Source organism: Lepisma saccharinum, chromosome 2 (assembly GCF_977018435.1).
Source record: "Lepisma saccharinum chromosome 2, izLepSacc3.1, whole genome shotgun sequence".
Classification (NCBI taxonomy): Eukaryota; Metazoa; Arthropoda; class Insecta; order Zygentoma; family Lepismatidae; genus Lepisma; species Lepisma saccharinum.
The window spans coordinates 213,158,239-213,170,464 of NC_139230.1; the positions used below are offsets into that span (position 1 = coordinate 213,158,239).

Consider the following 12,226-nt stretch of genomic DNA (forward strand, 5'->3'; position numbering starts at 1 on the left):
ATTTTGTCACATAGTGCTGTAACTATTGACCCAATCACAAACAATGTTGTGCTAAGAAAGAAATTGCATATACTTACAAGTAGAGCCACGGTAGCTCAGTCATTAGAGCATCTGACTACCATGTGAGACACTTGGTTCGATTCCTGGTAGGGGAGAACTGAGATTCTTTCTACCTGTTCAAGCAGCTCCGGCACCTATCCAGCATCGTATAGAGTGGGTACCTGGAGGAAACTCTGGCAGGTAAAGGTGGCCAGGGACATGGTGCTGATCACATCACCCACACCTTCGGCCGTGATCAAGAAAGTGTGGGGGGCCAGCTCCTGTGGCGAAGTGGGTAGCACATTGAGCTACGATGCCAGGGGTCCTGGGTTCGAATCCCAGCCTGGGCTTGGATGTCTGTGAGTGACAATTCATCAATTTCATCACATCATCACTCATCCCCATCTTCGCAAATTAGCCAAAAGTGGCACAAGAAGTGAAGAAAAATAAAAACAATTCAATTCAAGAAAGTGTGGGGCCCTAACTCCACATGCCCTATACACCTTCATGGAATGGTGCAAAGCACAGGGGAGAACTTTACTTTACTTAGTAGATACCCATTTTTTCTAGGACTTTATTTTTATGAATTGGGAACATATGAAATAAAATATACACGCACACATATGAATTCTGAAAAGGTCAAATATGCAAGTAATGTGAATATTTTTTGTTATTTCAGTGCTAAATTTGTCTTTGAATCCCTTGTTAATAATGGTCTTACACCAGCAAGATTGAAAGTACTATTCTTGCCAATATGCAAGGCAAAGGCAAAAGCACCCCTGTGAATGTGCATAGGCACATGGGCATACGGGGTGATGCAGAGGTATAGAACTCAGCATATTCTTGATCATGGGCATAGTTGGGATGATGTGTTCAGCATCACTCGCGGCCACCTTTACCACCCCAGGGTTGCCCTCCAGGTACCCATTTATACGAGGCTGTGTGGGTCTCAGAACTGTGCACACACAGGGAAGTGACTGGAAAATTTCCAGGTCCAGATGATCTGTCCCGGGATTTGAACCGGGGTCTTCCTCATGGTAGCCAGGTGCTCTACCAACTGAGCTAGCGTGGCTCATGCATTCTGACAATAATTTACTTGTTTCTACATTTGTTTCATGAAATTGAAGGCAAAGAAACCATGCCTTATGTGATAAGGTTAAAACAGTCTTTCACTTACCTGTATAAACATATTTTATCCTCAGGATTGATAATGGCATTCTCACTTCAATAACAACATCTTGTGTTACCTTGCAGGCATCACCATTATTTATTGACATGCAACTTATTGGTTTTGAAAGATCTGTCCCTCCTCTTACTGGTACCATGTCATAGAGCTAGAAAAATATGTAAATTTTACATCAGAATGTTATTACTTGAAGACTTTTTACAATGAAAATAGTCACTATTTCAAGACTGATATTTTCAGGTTTCTCTTTATTGCACATGAGAAATACTTGATTAACAGGTAACTATTCAATTATGCAAAGTTAACAATACCTTTGTGGTACGTTAAGAGATTACCTTATTTTTTCCTTTAAGTCACATCAGAGAATGAACAAACTTTCCTGCTTACTGCATCCTCTAATATTAATAAATTCATGCAAAAAAAATTAAACTATTTCAAGCTTCTCCATAGTTTTCGCTGAAATATGAAGCTTGAGACAGTGGCACACAGGCCTTTCGTTTGAGGGTACAACTCACGTTACATTGGTCATATGATAATGATGTAAATATTTTCCTGTTTCTTACATGCCAGCGATAATTTCTATGTGCATGTTGATAGTTTCATGTCCTTTTTTCAGGGGGCGGGGGACCCCATTTCTTTTAAAAAAAAAGATTTTTGGGGGATTTGCCCCTCCCCCTCCATATATACACTGAATGTGCATAAATTTTATATCATCTGAATCTGTGATTCATTCCGCGTACAACGGTATATCATTCATCTCTGTAGGGCAATTAGCCTCTGAGCTACAGTCATTTCAATGTAACGCTGCATTTTGAAGCTTGAATCAGTGGCATGCTGACCATTCCTTTTGGGAGTACAACTTGCGTTACATTGGTCATAAGATAATAATGCAAATATTTTTATGTTCCTTATATGCCAGCGATAATTTCCATGTGCATGACGATACTGTCATGTATTTTTTCTTGGGGGGAGGGGGGAAATCCCCATTTTTTCCCAAAATTTTGGAATTTTGGGGGTTCTCCCCTTCCCCTACCCACCACATATACGCCGAATTTGCATGAATTTTATATAGTCTGAATCTCTGGTTCATTCCGTGTACAATGGTATATCATTCATCTCTCTAGGGCAATTAGCCTCCGATCTACACTCATTTCATTGAAATGCTGCATTTTGCTCAAAATCGGCTTGGGCACCAAGGGCGTTACCTGTGAAAATGGCCTTGGGCTCTAAAAGGTTAAATAATCAAGAGTTACAGAGTTAAATACACTGTGAAGCTCAATGAATGTGATCCACCCTAAGTAAGCCTCAGACATAAATGTGAATTTGAAATAAAACAGACTTTCCAAATCTTTCAGAAGTTGAAAATATATATAGCATTTACAATTTGTGTCAAATTTGCTTGGGTGCAAATGCTACATAAATAACTTATTCACTCTTACATATCATCTATTGCTCATTTTCAAAGTAATATTTTCAACAGCATAAAAACTTCCAGAAATTGCAATAATTCCCCATATTTTCAGGACAGTTCAAATTCCTTTTATTACTAAGCTAGGTGGCCAGCCTGTAAAATAAATGTGACAAATTTCATGTAGTCGCTGAGGGATGTCTGCAAGTGTAGAAACACATATATAAAACAAAGGCAGGTAGGCAATCATGGATAAAACACATCGATACATGATACAGAAGGAGGCAAACTTATTAAGTCATAATATCAAGATGGAGGTTATCTTGAAGTCCACTATTTTGGATTGAGATTCATTTTTTAAGTGGAGGTCATGTGAAATATCACAACGGTTTAGAATTTCATGAGAAATATTTTGATATCTAAATGGGACTGTAACTCAAATCCTTATGCTGTTTGAACACTGCTGGTTTTCTGGCTGACTGACAATAATGTTAAGCTAAGAACATGTGGAGATCCATATAGTGCCTGGCGAGTGATCCTTCATGTCATTCAGAAGATTTCGATCAACATCTAACAGACAGACTCCAGACACACAGAGTGCTGGGGAAGTTGATTAAGAAATTTCAAGAATCTGGTACGTTTGCAGATTAACAAAAACTGGTTGACCAAAAACTTCAACAGACGAGGCAACATCAGCACCAGTTTTAAAATCATTTGTCAACTTAGCACCCATTGACTGTGGAATTAGCTGTATGTCAATAATAAAACTTTGACATCAAATAACTCTCACGGAGAATAATCAGATCATCGAGTGCAATTTGCTGAATGGGGAATGCAGCAATTGCAAATCAACCCTTATTTCACTAAGCTTGTGCTCTCTAGTGATGAAGCTAACCTTCATGGTCTGACATAAACCCCTGCTGGTTAGTCTAAAGTGATGATATGGCATAATGTGTGTCGTACATACTCAATGGGTTCATTCTTTATGAATGGAACTTCAGATGCAGAAGTTTCCCTCAAGTTGTTCGTTGAATATGTATTTCCATCACCACAGTCTGAGAATGGAACATTTACAGAATTTTTCCATGATGGGGAGCCACCTCATTATTGATTGATTGATTGATTTAGTTTATTTTACTTCGCGTTTTGTGCCTCTAGGCTAATTTGCGAAGATGGGGATGAGTGCTGAAATGATGAAATTGATGAATGGACATTCACAAACAACCAAGCCCGACCGGGATTCGAACCCGGGACCCTTGGCGTCGCAGCGCGATGTGCTAACCACTCGGCCACAGGGTCGGGCCCACCTCATTATTGCATAGGTAATACATGTATGTGGAGACCTGTGGAATGGCTACCGTATTGTCTGAGTTTGAGTTTGTGTTTTAAGTCCACTTTATGCACAGTAAGGTTAATCGGGACTGGACCTACAGTTTAAAGTGGGATTCGAACCACTATGTGCCTCCACCAGAATGGCCATCATAATCCTCTGACCTAATGCCCATGGATTTCTATCTGTGGAGGTATTTACAGTAATATACAAGATATGTGGCATCTTAAACAGTGCTTGTGCCAACACTGATCAAAGTTCAGAGAGACTGGGGGAGCCGATTGGCTCAAATACTAGAAGCGGGTGAACAGCACATTGAACATATGCGTTAGATGAATGTTGCAGTCTTCCTCTTGCATTAGTATTCACATTCAGTCCTTTTTTGCCAGTTTTGGCTATCGTGATGACTATAGTGGAACCACAAGCAAAAAAAGCCTGCGCAGACCCACAACTCCTTTGCACCGTACTCCCACGTGGAGGGGAGGGGCAGAGTGGAGCATGCTTCCTTATGGCACGAGTTGAACAGAAGAAGAGGAAGATGCGCGGAAAATTTTCACTGAAGGTGCTTTTGTTTGTGTCGCTCTACAGATGATATTTATGAAAGGGCAATCACAAAGAACATGATGCCCAGGCCAGGAATCAAACCTGGAACTTCAGCAGCAAGACCAAAAGTTGACCACTTAAAACATTCAGTTACCAAGCCAGCAGTCTTCCTCTTGTAAACGAGGTTTTAAGATGCAAAAAACATGATGAAAATATCTCCTACAGTTTTTAAGTTATTATTGATGAAAGTTAGGGTTGTGCAACTTTTGAAACACTCACTATAACATGTATTAGGTACAGTCATTAAATAACAGGACTTTCATTATAACTTTCAGGGAGATGGATGCACAATGAAAAATTGTATCACTGGACACAAAATGGTTCCTTAGAAATCTGTCACATAGGTGTCGGGATGATCAAGCAGTTTGAGCCTGCCCAGTAGTATATACAACATGGCTGCTCCGCTGTCAACCTGCACCAAAGAAGAGCAACGAAGTGTTATTCGTTTTCTGTGGTCAGATGGAGTGAAATCTTCTGAAACCTACAGCAGAATGAAGGTTCAGTATGGAGACAATTGTTTAAGTAAGGGGAGAGTGTATGAATGGGTAGAAAGATTCAAAAACAGAAAACAAAATGTGAGTGATGAACAGCGGAGTGGGAGAACAGTTTGTGTGGGAACTGAGACAGCGAATCTGTGCCAACAGGTGAGTCACTGTTGATGAAATCGCCGTGGAATTCAACATGAGTCATGGATCTGGATTCAATATCATCCATTATGACCTTGGCTATAGGAAAGTGTGTAACCGATGGGTACCAAAGCATCTGTTGAGTGTTCATAAGCATGTGCGGCAGACAACCTCTCAGGAGCACTTGGATCGTTATGCTCGTGAAGAAGATGCTTTTCTTCATCGAATTGTGACAGGAGACGAGTCCTGGGTGCACCATCATGAACCAGAGAGTAAGAGACAATCGATGGAGTGGAAGCACCCAAAGTTTCCGGTCAAGAAAAAATCAAGACACAGGCATCCGCTGGGAAAGTGCTGCTAACGATCTTTTGGGATGTCAATGGCCCTATTTTGGTGCACTTCCAGGAGAAGGGTCAAACTGTGAATAGTGCTCGATACAGTGACATGTCGGTAAGCAAGTTGAAGCCTGCCATATGATCAAATTGTTGGGGACTTCTCTCAAAAGGAGTATTGCTGCTCCACGACAATGCCAGCCCCCATACGGCTGTGCATACTATGGATACAATACGTGATCTGAAATTTGAGGTGTTGAAACATCCATCACACAGTCCTGACTTGGCACCATCGGATTTTTACTTGTTTGGACTTTTTTCAAAACAACATTTGCGGGTCAGAACTTTGCAGATGACAACGGCGGTGATCAAGGTGGTGCAAAGATATTACACGCCATGCCAAAAAGTTTTTTGTGGAGGGCATCCGCAAACTTGTGGACAGGTGGACAAAGTGTGTTGAAAAGCAGGGTGACTATGTCGAAAATTAAGGCAAAAACCATTTCTGTATGTATCCTTGTAAAAAAGTCATAATACAATTCCTGTTATTTAATGACTGTACATTGTAAATAATTTGTTGAATACATATGTCACAGGAGAGATATTGAAGCTGGTTTGTAAGCAGTTGATGAATGGTATGCTATGGCTTTTAGTATGGAACTGATGGGTAGACAGGAAAGTATGTGGTCCTGAGGGTACAAATTATGATGAAGTGTTTGTACTTTTAACATTCAAGAAAGGTCTCCTTCTCTTCTACAAACCCAATGCATGGACATTCAAGTGCATATTAGAGCAGAGAACATGTTACCTATGCATAAATGAGGACAAGTCAGCTAAGGTAACTACATAGTCAGAAAATTCTGATCCCTTTCATGTTTTATCATATTAATTATTTAATAAAGTTATCATTGTAATTAACAAACCTAAAAAAAAAAAAAAACTTCACAAAACAGAAACTTAAACGATTTTGTAATGAACTATACTGTCTTAACTGTCCCCTCCCCCCAACACACACCCACACACAAAATATTCATACACTATGTTTACGTTTCATGTCTTTAAAGTTTAAGGTGCCATAGAGACAAATACCATGTAAAATAAACATTATTTTCTGAAATTTGCATAGGAAAGATAATGAACTAACCTTATAAGAAGGCCTAAAGTAGCGGGTTAGTTCGTGAAATGGCGATGGTTCAAATTCCACATAGCGTCTCAATCTTAGTTTTCTCACTCTATGCTTACGTGCCCGCCTGTTTTGAAGCAATCTAGGAAGAGGAGTCATCAGATCCCAGAAGAGGATTGTTCCATCCATACTTACAGATATAAATTCTGCGCTAGAGTCTGGATAAGGAATACTTTTCAAGTGACCAAGAAATGTTATCTGTAGTGAGAGAATTTAAATTGTGATTAGAATTGAACCTTTAACTGTAAAAGTAATACACTGGAAACCTGATTTTACGCTCCTAAATTTTACATTTTCCCACATTATACATTCAATCTTGATGGTCGCAACATAGCAAAACGTTATAAAATTTTCCTCGATTTTACGTTTTCCCGCATTTTAAGTTTTTTTAGCTTGGTACCCTGAAAAATGTAAAATCAAGGTTCCACTGAATATTGCAAAGCTGTTAATGGACATAGTTAACATTAATAATTTGTAATATGTTGTCATACAAGTATATTTTTTTTTAAAAAAAATATCAAAGTATTGCCCAAAGTCTCAAGTTACAATTTTATTTAGAAGTATACAGAAACCTAACATAAATTATAATATAGTGATAAGTTTTTAATGGTTAGTATTGTAAACTAAATGCAGTGCACACACACACATGATAATAACAGCTAAAGTCGTAAAACAGAATGTAAATATAGTTAGGTATCAAGTACTACATTTCATTTAGATATTAACTCTAATAAACGTGGCAGTTCTTTTTGAGCTGAAGTATTTCAGGGAAACTTTTCATTTTCTGGCATGTGGTATGAGTAAGAAAACATGGAAGAACAGTGATTTATCCACACACCACAATGCAGAACTAATTTTTCTGATATATCCTAAAAATTTTTATGAATTCATTTTGGCACTAAATTTAACTTTACACCCTCTAAAACATCCATACTCCCCAGAACCAAATTCTGGATAAACTCCTGTGTAAGATTATGGTGACAAATGTTGATGATGTGATTCTATCAGCAGATGGCTGGGACTTTCAATTGAATGGTGTCTCCCTCAACTCTTTAAATAATGCTGGCCATGGTACAACATTTGGCTCAAACATCCCTACCACTGCATTCAAAAATTTGCAAGAACACACAAATAACCTTCATGCTTCTCCAAGCTATAATGTCCTTAGTTTCCCCCACCCAAGTGAAAACCACAGCCATAAATCTAGGGGTGTAGTGCACACTGACAAAGGATGGCTAGTTTGGAGTTGCTAACCATCTTGCCACTCCAACCCCCACCCCTTAAACAGGATAGGGAGAGGGTGGCGCAGGTGGAAGTTCTTCCCTTCCTACCTTGAAGTGTTTCTTGAGAGTGGCGAAAGATTTGGTTCAGTCCCTTTGTTTTTTAACATTCCTGTCTTCATCCCTCCCTCACAGACATGATGCTGCTGGGTGATGCAGTGACCATACCCAGAGGATAGATGAGAAGGGAGAAAATATGCTTTCAACTGTCAACCGTGGGAGGTTGGGGAACACGAATGTGAAATCCAATAATTTGAGTGGTTATAAGTTATAAGTGTGGAATGCAATAAGTGGAAGTGTTCAGTGTGTGTGTGTGTGTGTGTGTAAATGTACCACCCGGAAGCCCTGGAACAAATCCGGTAAGTACTTTCTGAAATATCAGTGAAAAACTATCTATGGATTCACTCTCTGTGATAACCCTATGTAGAACGTGTGAAGACAAACTCGATTACAATACTCACCCCTTACTGCGGTAACCTGGGGTAGTTAGCATTTCTGACCCCCTGGATTACAAGTGGAAAGGACATTCCTTCAGATCACCAAATCTACTGACACAATCTACACACAAACATGTCACAAGAGAAACCGTCCCCATGTTAATCTTATGGACAATTTGGTAACTTTACCAAAAAAGAACTCTACCCCAGTGTCACAGTAAGTGCTCTTAAATGTACGGACATGAAGCCAACAGTGTGGTGAACATCTTCACAGGATCAGTATCAACTTTTGTGCAGTGGTTCCTGAGATAAATGATAAAATTCGGTGCCACGACACCCAAGTAATTATGCTCTAGAGGGATCTACGTAATCGCACGTGATGATACCTAGCCATTCAATCACATGTGCTGGAGGACATTTACATTGAGCGCGACGTCAGCCAAGAGAGTGTCATCAGAATTAATGAAGTAAACAAAGCATCAGTTTCTGTTACGGCCTGAGATACTATTCCTTATCGCATTGTTTAAGGCCAGGCACATCCCATGGCTACAATTGGGACCATTCCCCCTCCCTTTCAAGAAAACCTCCAATCCAGGATGCCACCCAATGCCCCCTCCAACCCTAACATCACACCCTTTCCCCCCCAGCCAGAAGCATTCCAAAAAAGTGGGATAAAGATGTGTACTCCGCTGACGAAAGAGAAATATTGGTCTCCTGACCCTTCCCAGAAGGGAAAGAAAAATAACACCCATTTTAAACCAAACCATGACGATGTAGCAAACACCCACTTATCCCCCACCCCTCAAAATTCAGATACCAGCAATGAAATTCAAGATGTTTTTGATCCATACTCAGTTCAACTGGTGATCTTTAGAAAATTGGCCCTGAAAATCACCACCTTAATAGCAAAAGAGAAGAATATCTTAGCAGAAAACAAAACTACCATTTTGGAACTGATCAGCAAACTCAAACAAAAGCATGACAAAGTGGTTTCAGAAAACAGATCACTCCAAGCAGTGAATAAAATCATTCAAGAAAAGCCTTCAAGCCAAAACCGACTTCCTCACCGCCCCCCAAAAATCTTAATCCCAAGTGGCAGGGGTCAAACTCCTAACAGACAAAACATAATTCAAACTGCCGTTCATTTCCGATGAGGAAAAAAAGAAAAATGCCAAGGAACTGCAGCAAACATTTACTGAATCAGTAAACCCAGTTTGTGAAAATATCAAAATCAGCAATATGAGGTAAATAATAATAATAATAATAATAATAATAATAATAATAAAAAGTGCTCCCCTGTGCTTAGCACCATGCCATGAAGGCATATAGGGGGTGTAGGGGGGTAACGCCCCACACTTTCTTGATCTGGTCGTGAGTGGGGGTGATGTGATCAGCATCATGCTTCTGACCACCTTTAACCCCCAGGGTTTCCCCAAGGTACCCATCATTCGACACTGGGTGGGTATCGAGGCCACTTCCAACGTTAGAAATGTTGAGCATTCATTTGAAAACTCTTAACATCGAATGGTCTCTGGACAATATTATTTTAAAATGTTTATCAACATTCTCAAGACCCAATAAACAGTAGTCTGAATTACTAATCGGCACTGTTACGTTAGAAGAGTGTACGATAGTTGGATCATCCGCCCACCTCTGTGTCAGAGTGTTTTGCACAGCCCTGGTTCAAATCCCGGCATGAGCACGGGTGTTCTTTGTGACTTTCCCTTCATCAGTATCAATATCATCACTCATATTCGTATTCACGATTAACCAAAAGTGGTAGAAAAGCGAAGTAAACAAACCAACTCAATCAGTAGTTGGACCATCCACAACAATGATGTCTACTGTGCAGAGGCGCTTGTGATTCAGGTAGGTTTTATAATGACTTGCGTCATGCCGAAAGGTACAAAACACCAAAGTTCAAAACATTTGTTGCATAGTGAGGCATCTAATTTTCTAGCTAAAACATGCATGGATGATGTTTTATTGAAAACCAAGCTGACTTCAGGAAAATAAACAATACCTGTGGTGACTAATACCATAAGTAAATTATTAAGCAAGAAAGGGCCGAGCCTTCCTTCGAGCTTGGTGTTCCCACCCGAAATGCCCATGCTACGCCACTGCTAATCATCTATAATATACCCTCAAATAAAACTGAGAAAGACTTTTAGGAGGAGCTATACACACTAAACTTACATGACAAAGTAACGTGGGAAACATTTCTAAAGAGTGGAACATAAATTTTAAAAACGGTCCAAGAAACTGAGACACTGTGCACTTTGTGATTGAGGTCTCAAGCTCATTGAGGAAAATTCTTCTCCAGAACAATAGAGTATTTTTTGCATATCAATCCTTATCCATCAAAGACTACATAGTTGTTGCCAGGTGTTTGAACTGTCAAAATGATGGACATATCTCGAAACACTGCCAGAATGACAAAGTTTGCAGTCACTATGGAGAGAAGGACCATGAAAAGGCCGGGTGCAACCAAAAAGAGCTCCCTAAGATATGAATCCCCTGTAAGAGCAGGAAAAAAGCTTGCGATGGGACTATGCCACCCACAAGATGATCTTGAACAGGTTAATCGAAAAAACAATTACGAATAATATTACTACTCCACAAGCTAAAAGGAAGAGGAACCCTCCAAGTCAGAGAAGAGGAAGTGCAGAACTTGCAGCAGCGTTCCATCCGAAAAAAGCCCAAGAATTAATAGACTGTCAGCTAAATCCAAATGCTCCTCCTTTTGATGCAAGATCTCCATACAGCACATATTTCACCCCACTCGTCATTCTGGATATCCCTCAACATGCTCCAAAACCTGAAGACAACCCTCAACCCACCCCCAATAACAAGCGATACAACTCACCCACCACTCCGTAAAACTATAAGTTTTCTCCCTGGATCTTTCCAAGAACCTGATACGGACACAGATTCAGAACCCAAATTGACTGACCAAGGAAACTGCACTTGAGAATCTCGACCCCCTTTTACTATAAAACATATTCGAACTGAACATAAAACTGTCACGACTGGAAAAGAAGGAGAATCTAATGGCAGCAGTGGGAGTATTAGTCCAAAACAAGCACAAAAGAGGACGTAACATTACCTTCCCGTTACTGAAAGCAGTTGACAGGATCACACTTAGATCTTGCAACCTACCTACGGATCCGGAAGAACTCTGCAGGCTGACTGTGATAGCCTTCGCCAGCCTTCTGAGTTCCTTAACCTGGAGGAAGTCTAAGCGGACTTCATCAAGGCCCATGGGAAGATTGTGTTTAACGCTACTGAGAAATGGCCTCATTGTTATCAGCAAGTGAGGCACCCCTAACCATGAAGCCTATAAGTGTCCTCCAGATCAACAGCGCACAAAGCAAATTGTCAACAGCCGAAGCAATATCTTATGCCAAGGAAGGAAAATTTGACATTATTGCTATTCAGGAGTCATATACTTTCAAAAATAGAATACTTAATCTTTCAATCAGATCCACAGTCATTCAAGATAATCTAAACACATCTGCTGCTATAATCTCTTTAAATAAGAACCTAACAATCACCAAAATTATACAGTTCTGTGACTCTCACATAATCTGTGCTCAAATCACATCTAAACTTGGCTCATGGATTTTGGTGAGTGGGTATTTCCAGTTCACCCACGACATACAACCCTACCTACATAAATTAACGTTGATCTGTGATGCTTATAACAACCAAAGCCTTATAATCATGATTGATTCAAACTCATCCTCCCCATGGTGGTTTGCACGAAGAAAAGACGAGAAAGGTAAATTAGTTGAAGAATTTATTG

At 40.0% G+C, this 12,226-nt stretch overlaps 1 protein-coding gene across 2 annotated transcripts in view; it reads right to left on the bottom strand.

Moving 5' to 3' along the window:
- Positions 1-12,226, bottom strand: part of LOC145984303 (uncharacterized) — a 141,833-nt gene that overhangs the window by 20,444 nt on the left and 109,163 nt on the right. For both annotated transcript variants that reach the window (XM_083117951.1, XM_083117952.1), the window contains exons 11-12: positions 6,666-6,902; positions 1,217-1,373 (exon numbers count right to left, since the gene is read on the bottom strand). In XM_083117951.1, the coding sequence (XP_082974077.1) occupies positions 1,217-1,373; positions 6,666-6,902 (394 nt within the window). The remainder of the gene's footprint in view (positions 1-1,216; positions 1,374-6,665; positions 6,903-12,226) is intronic.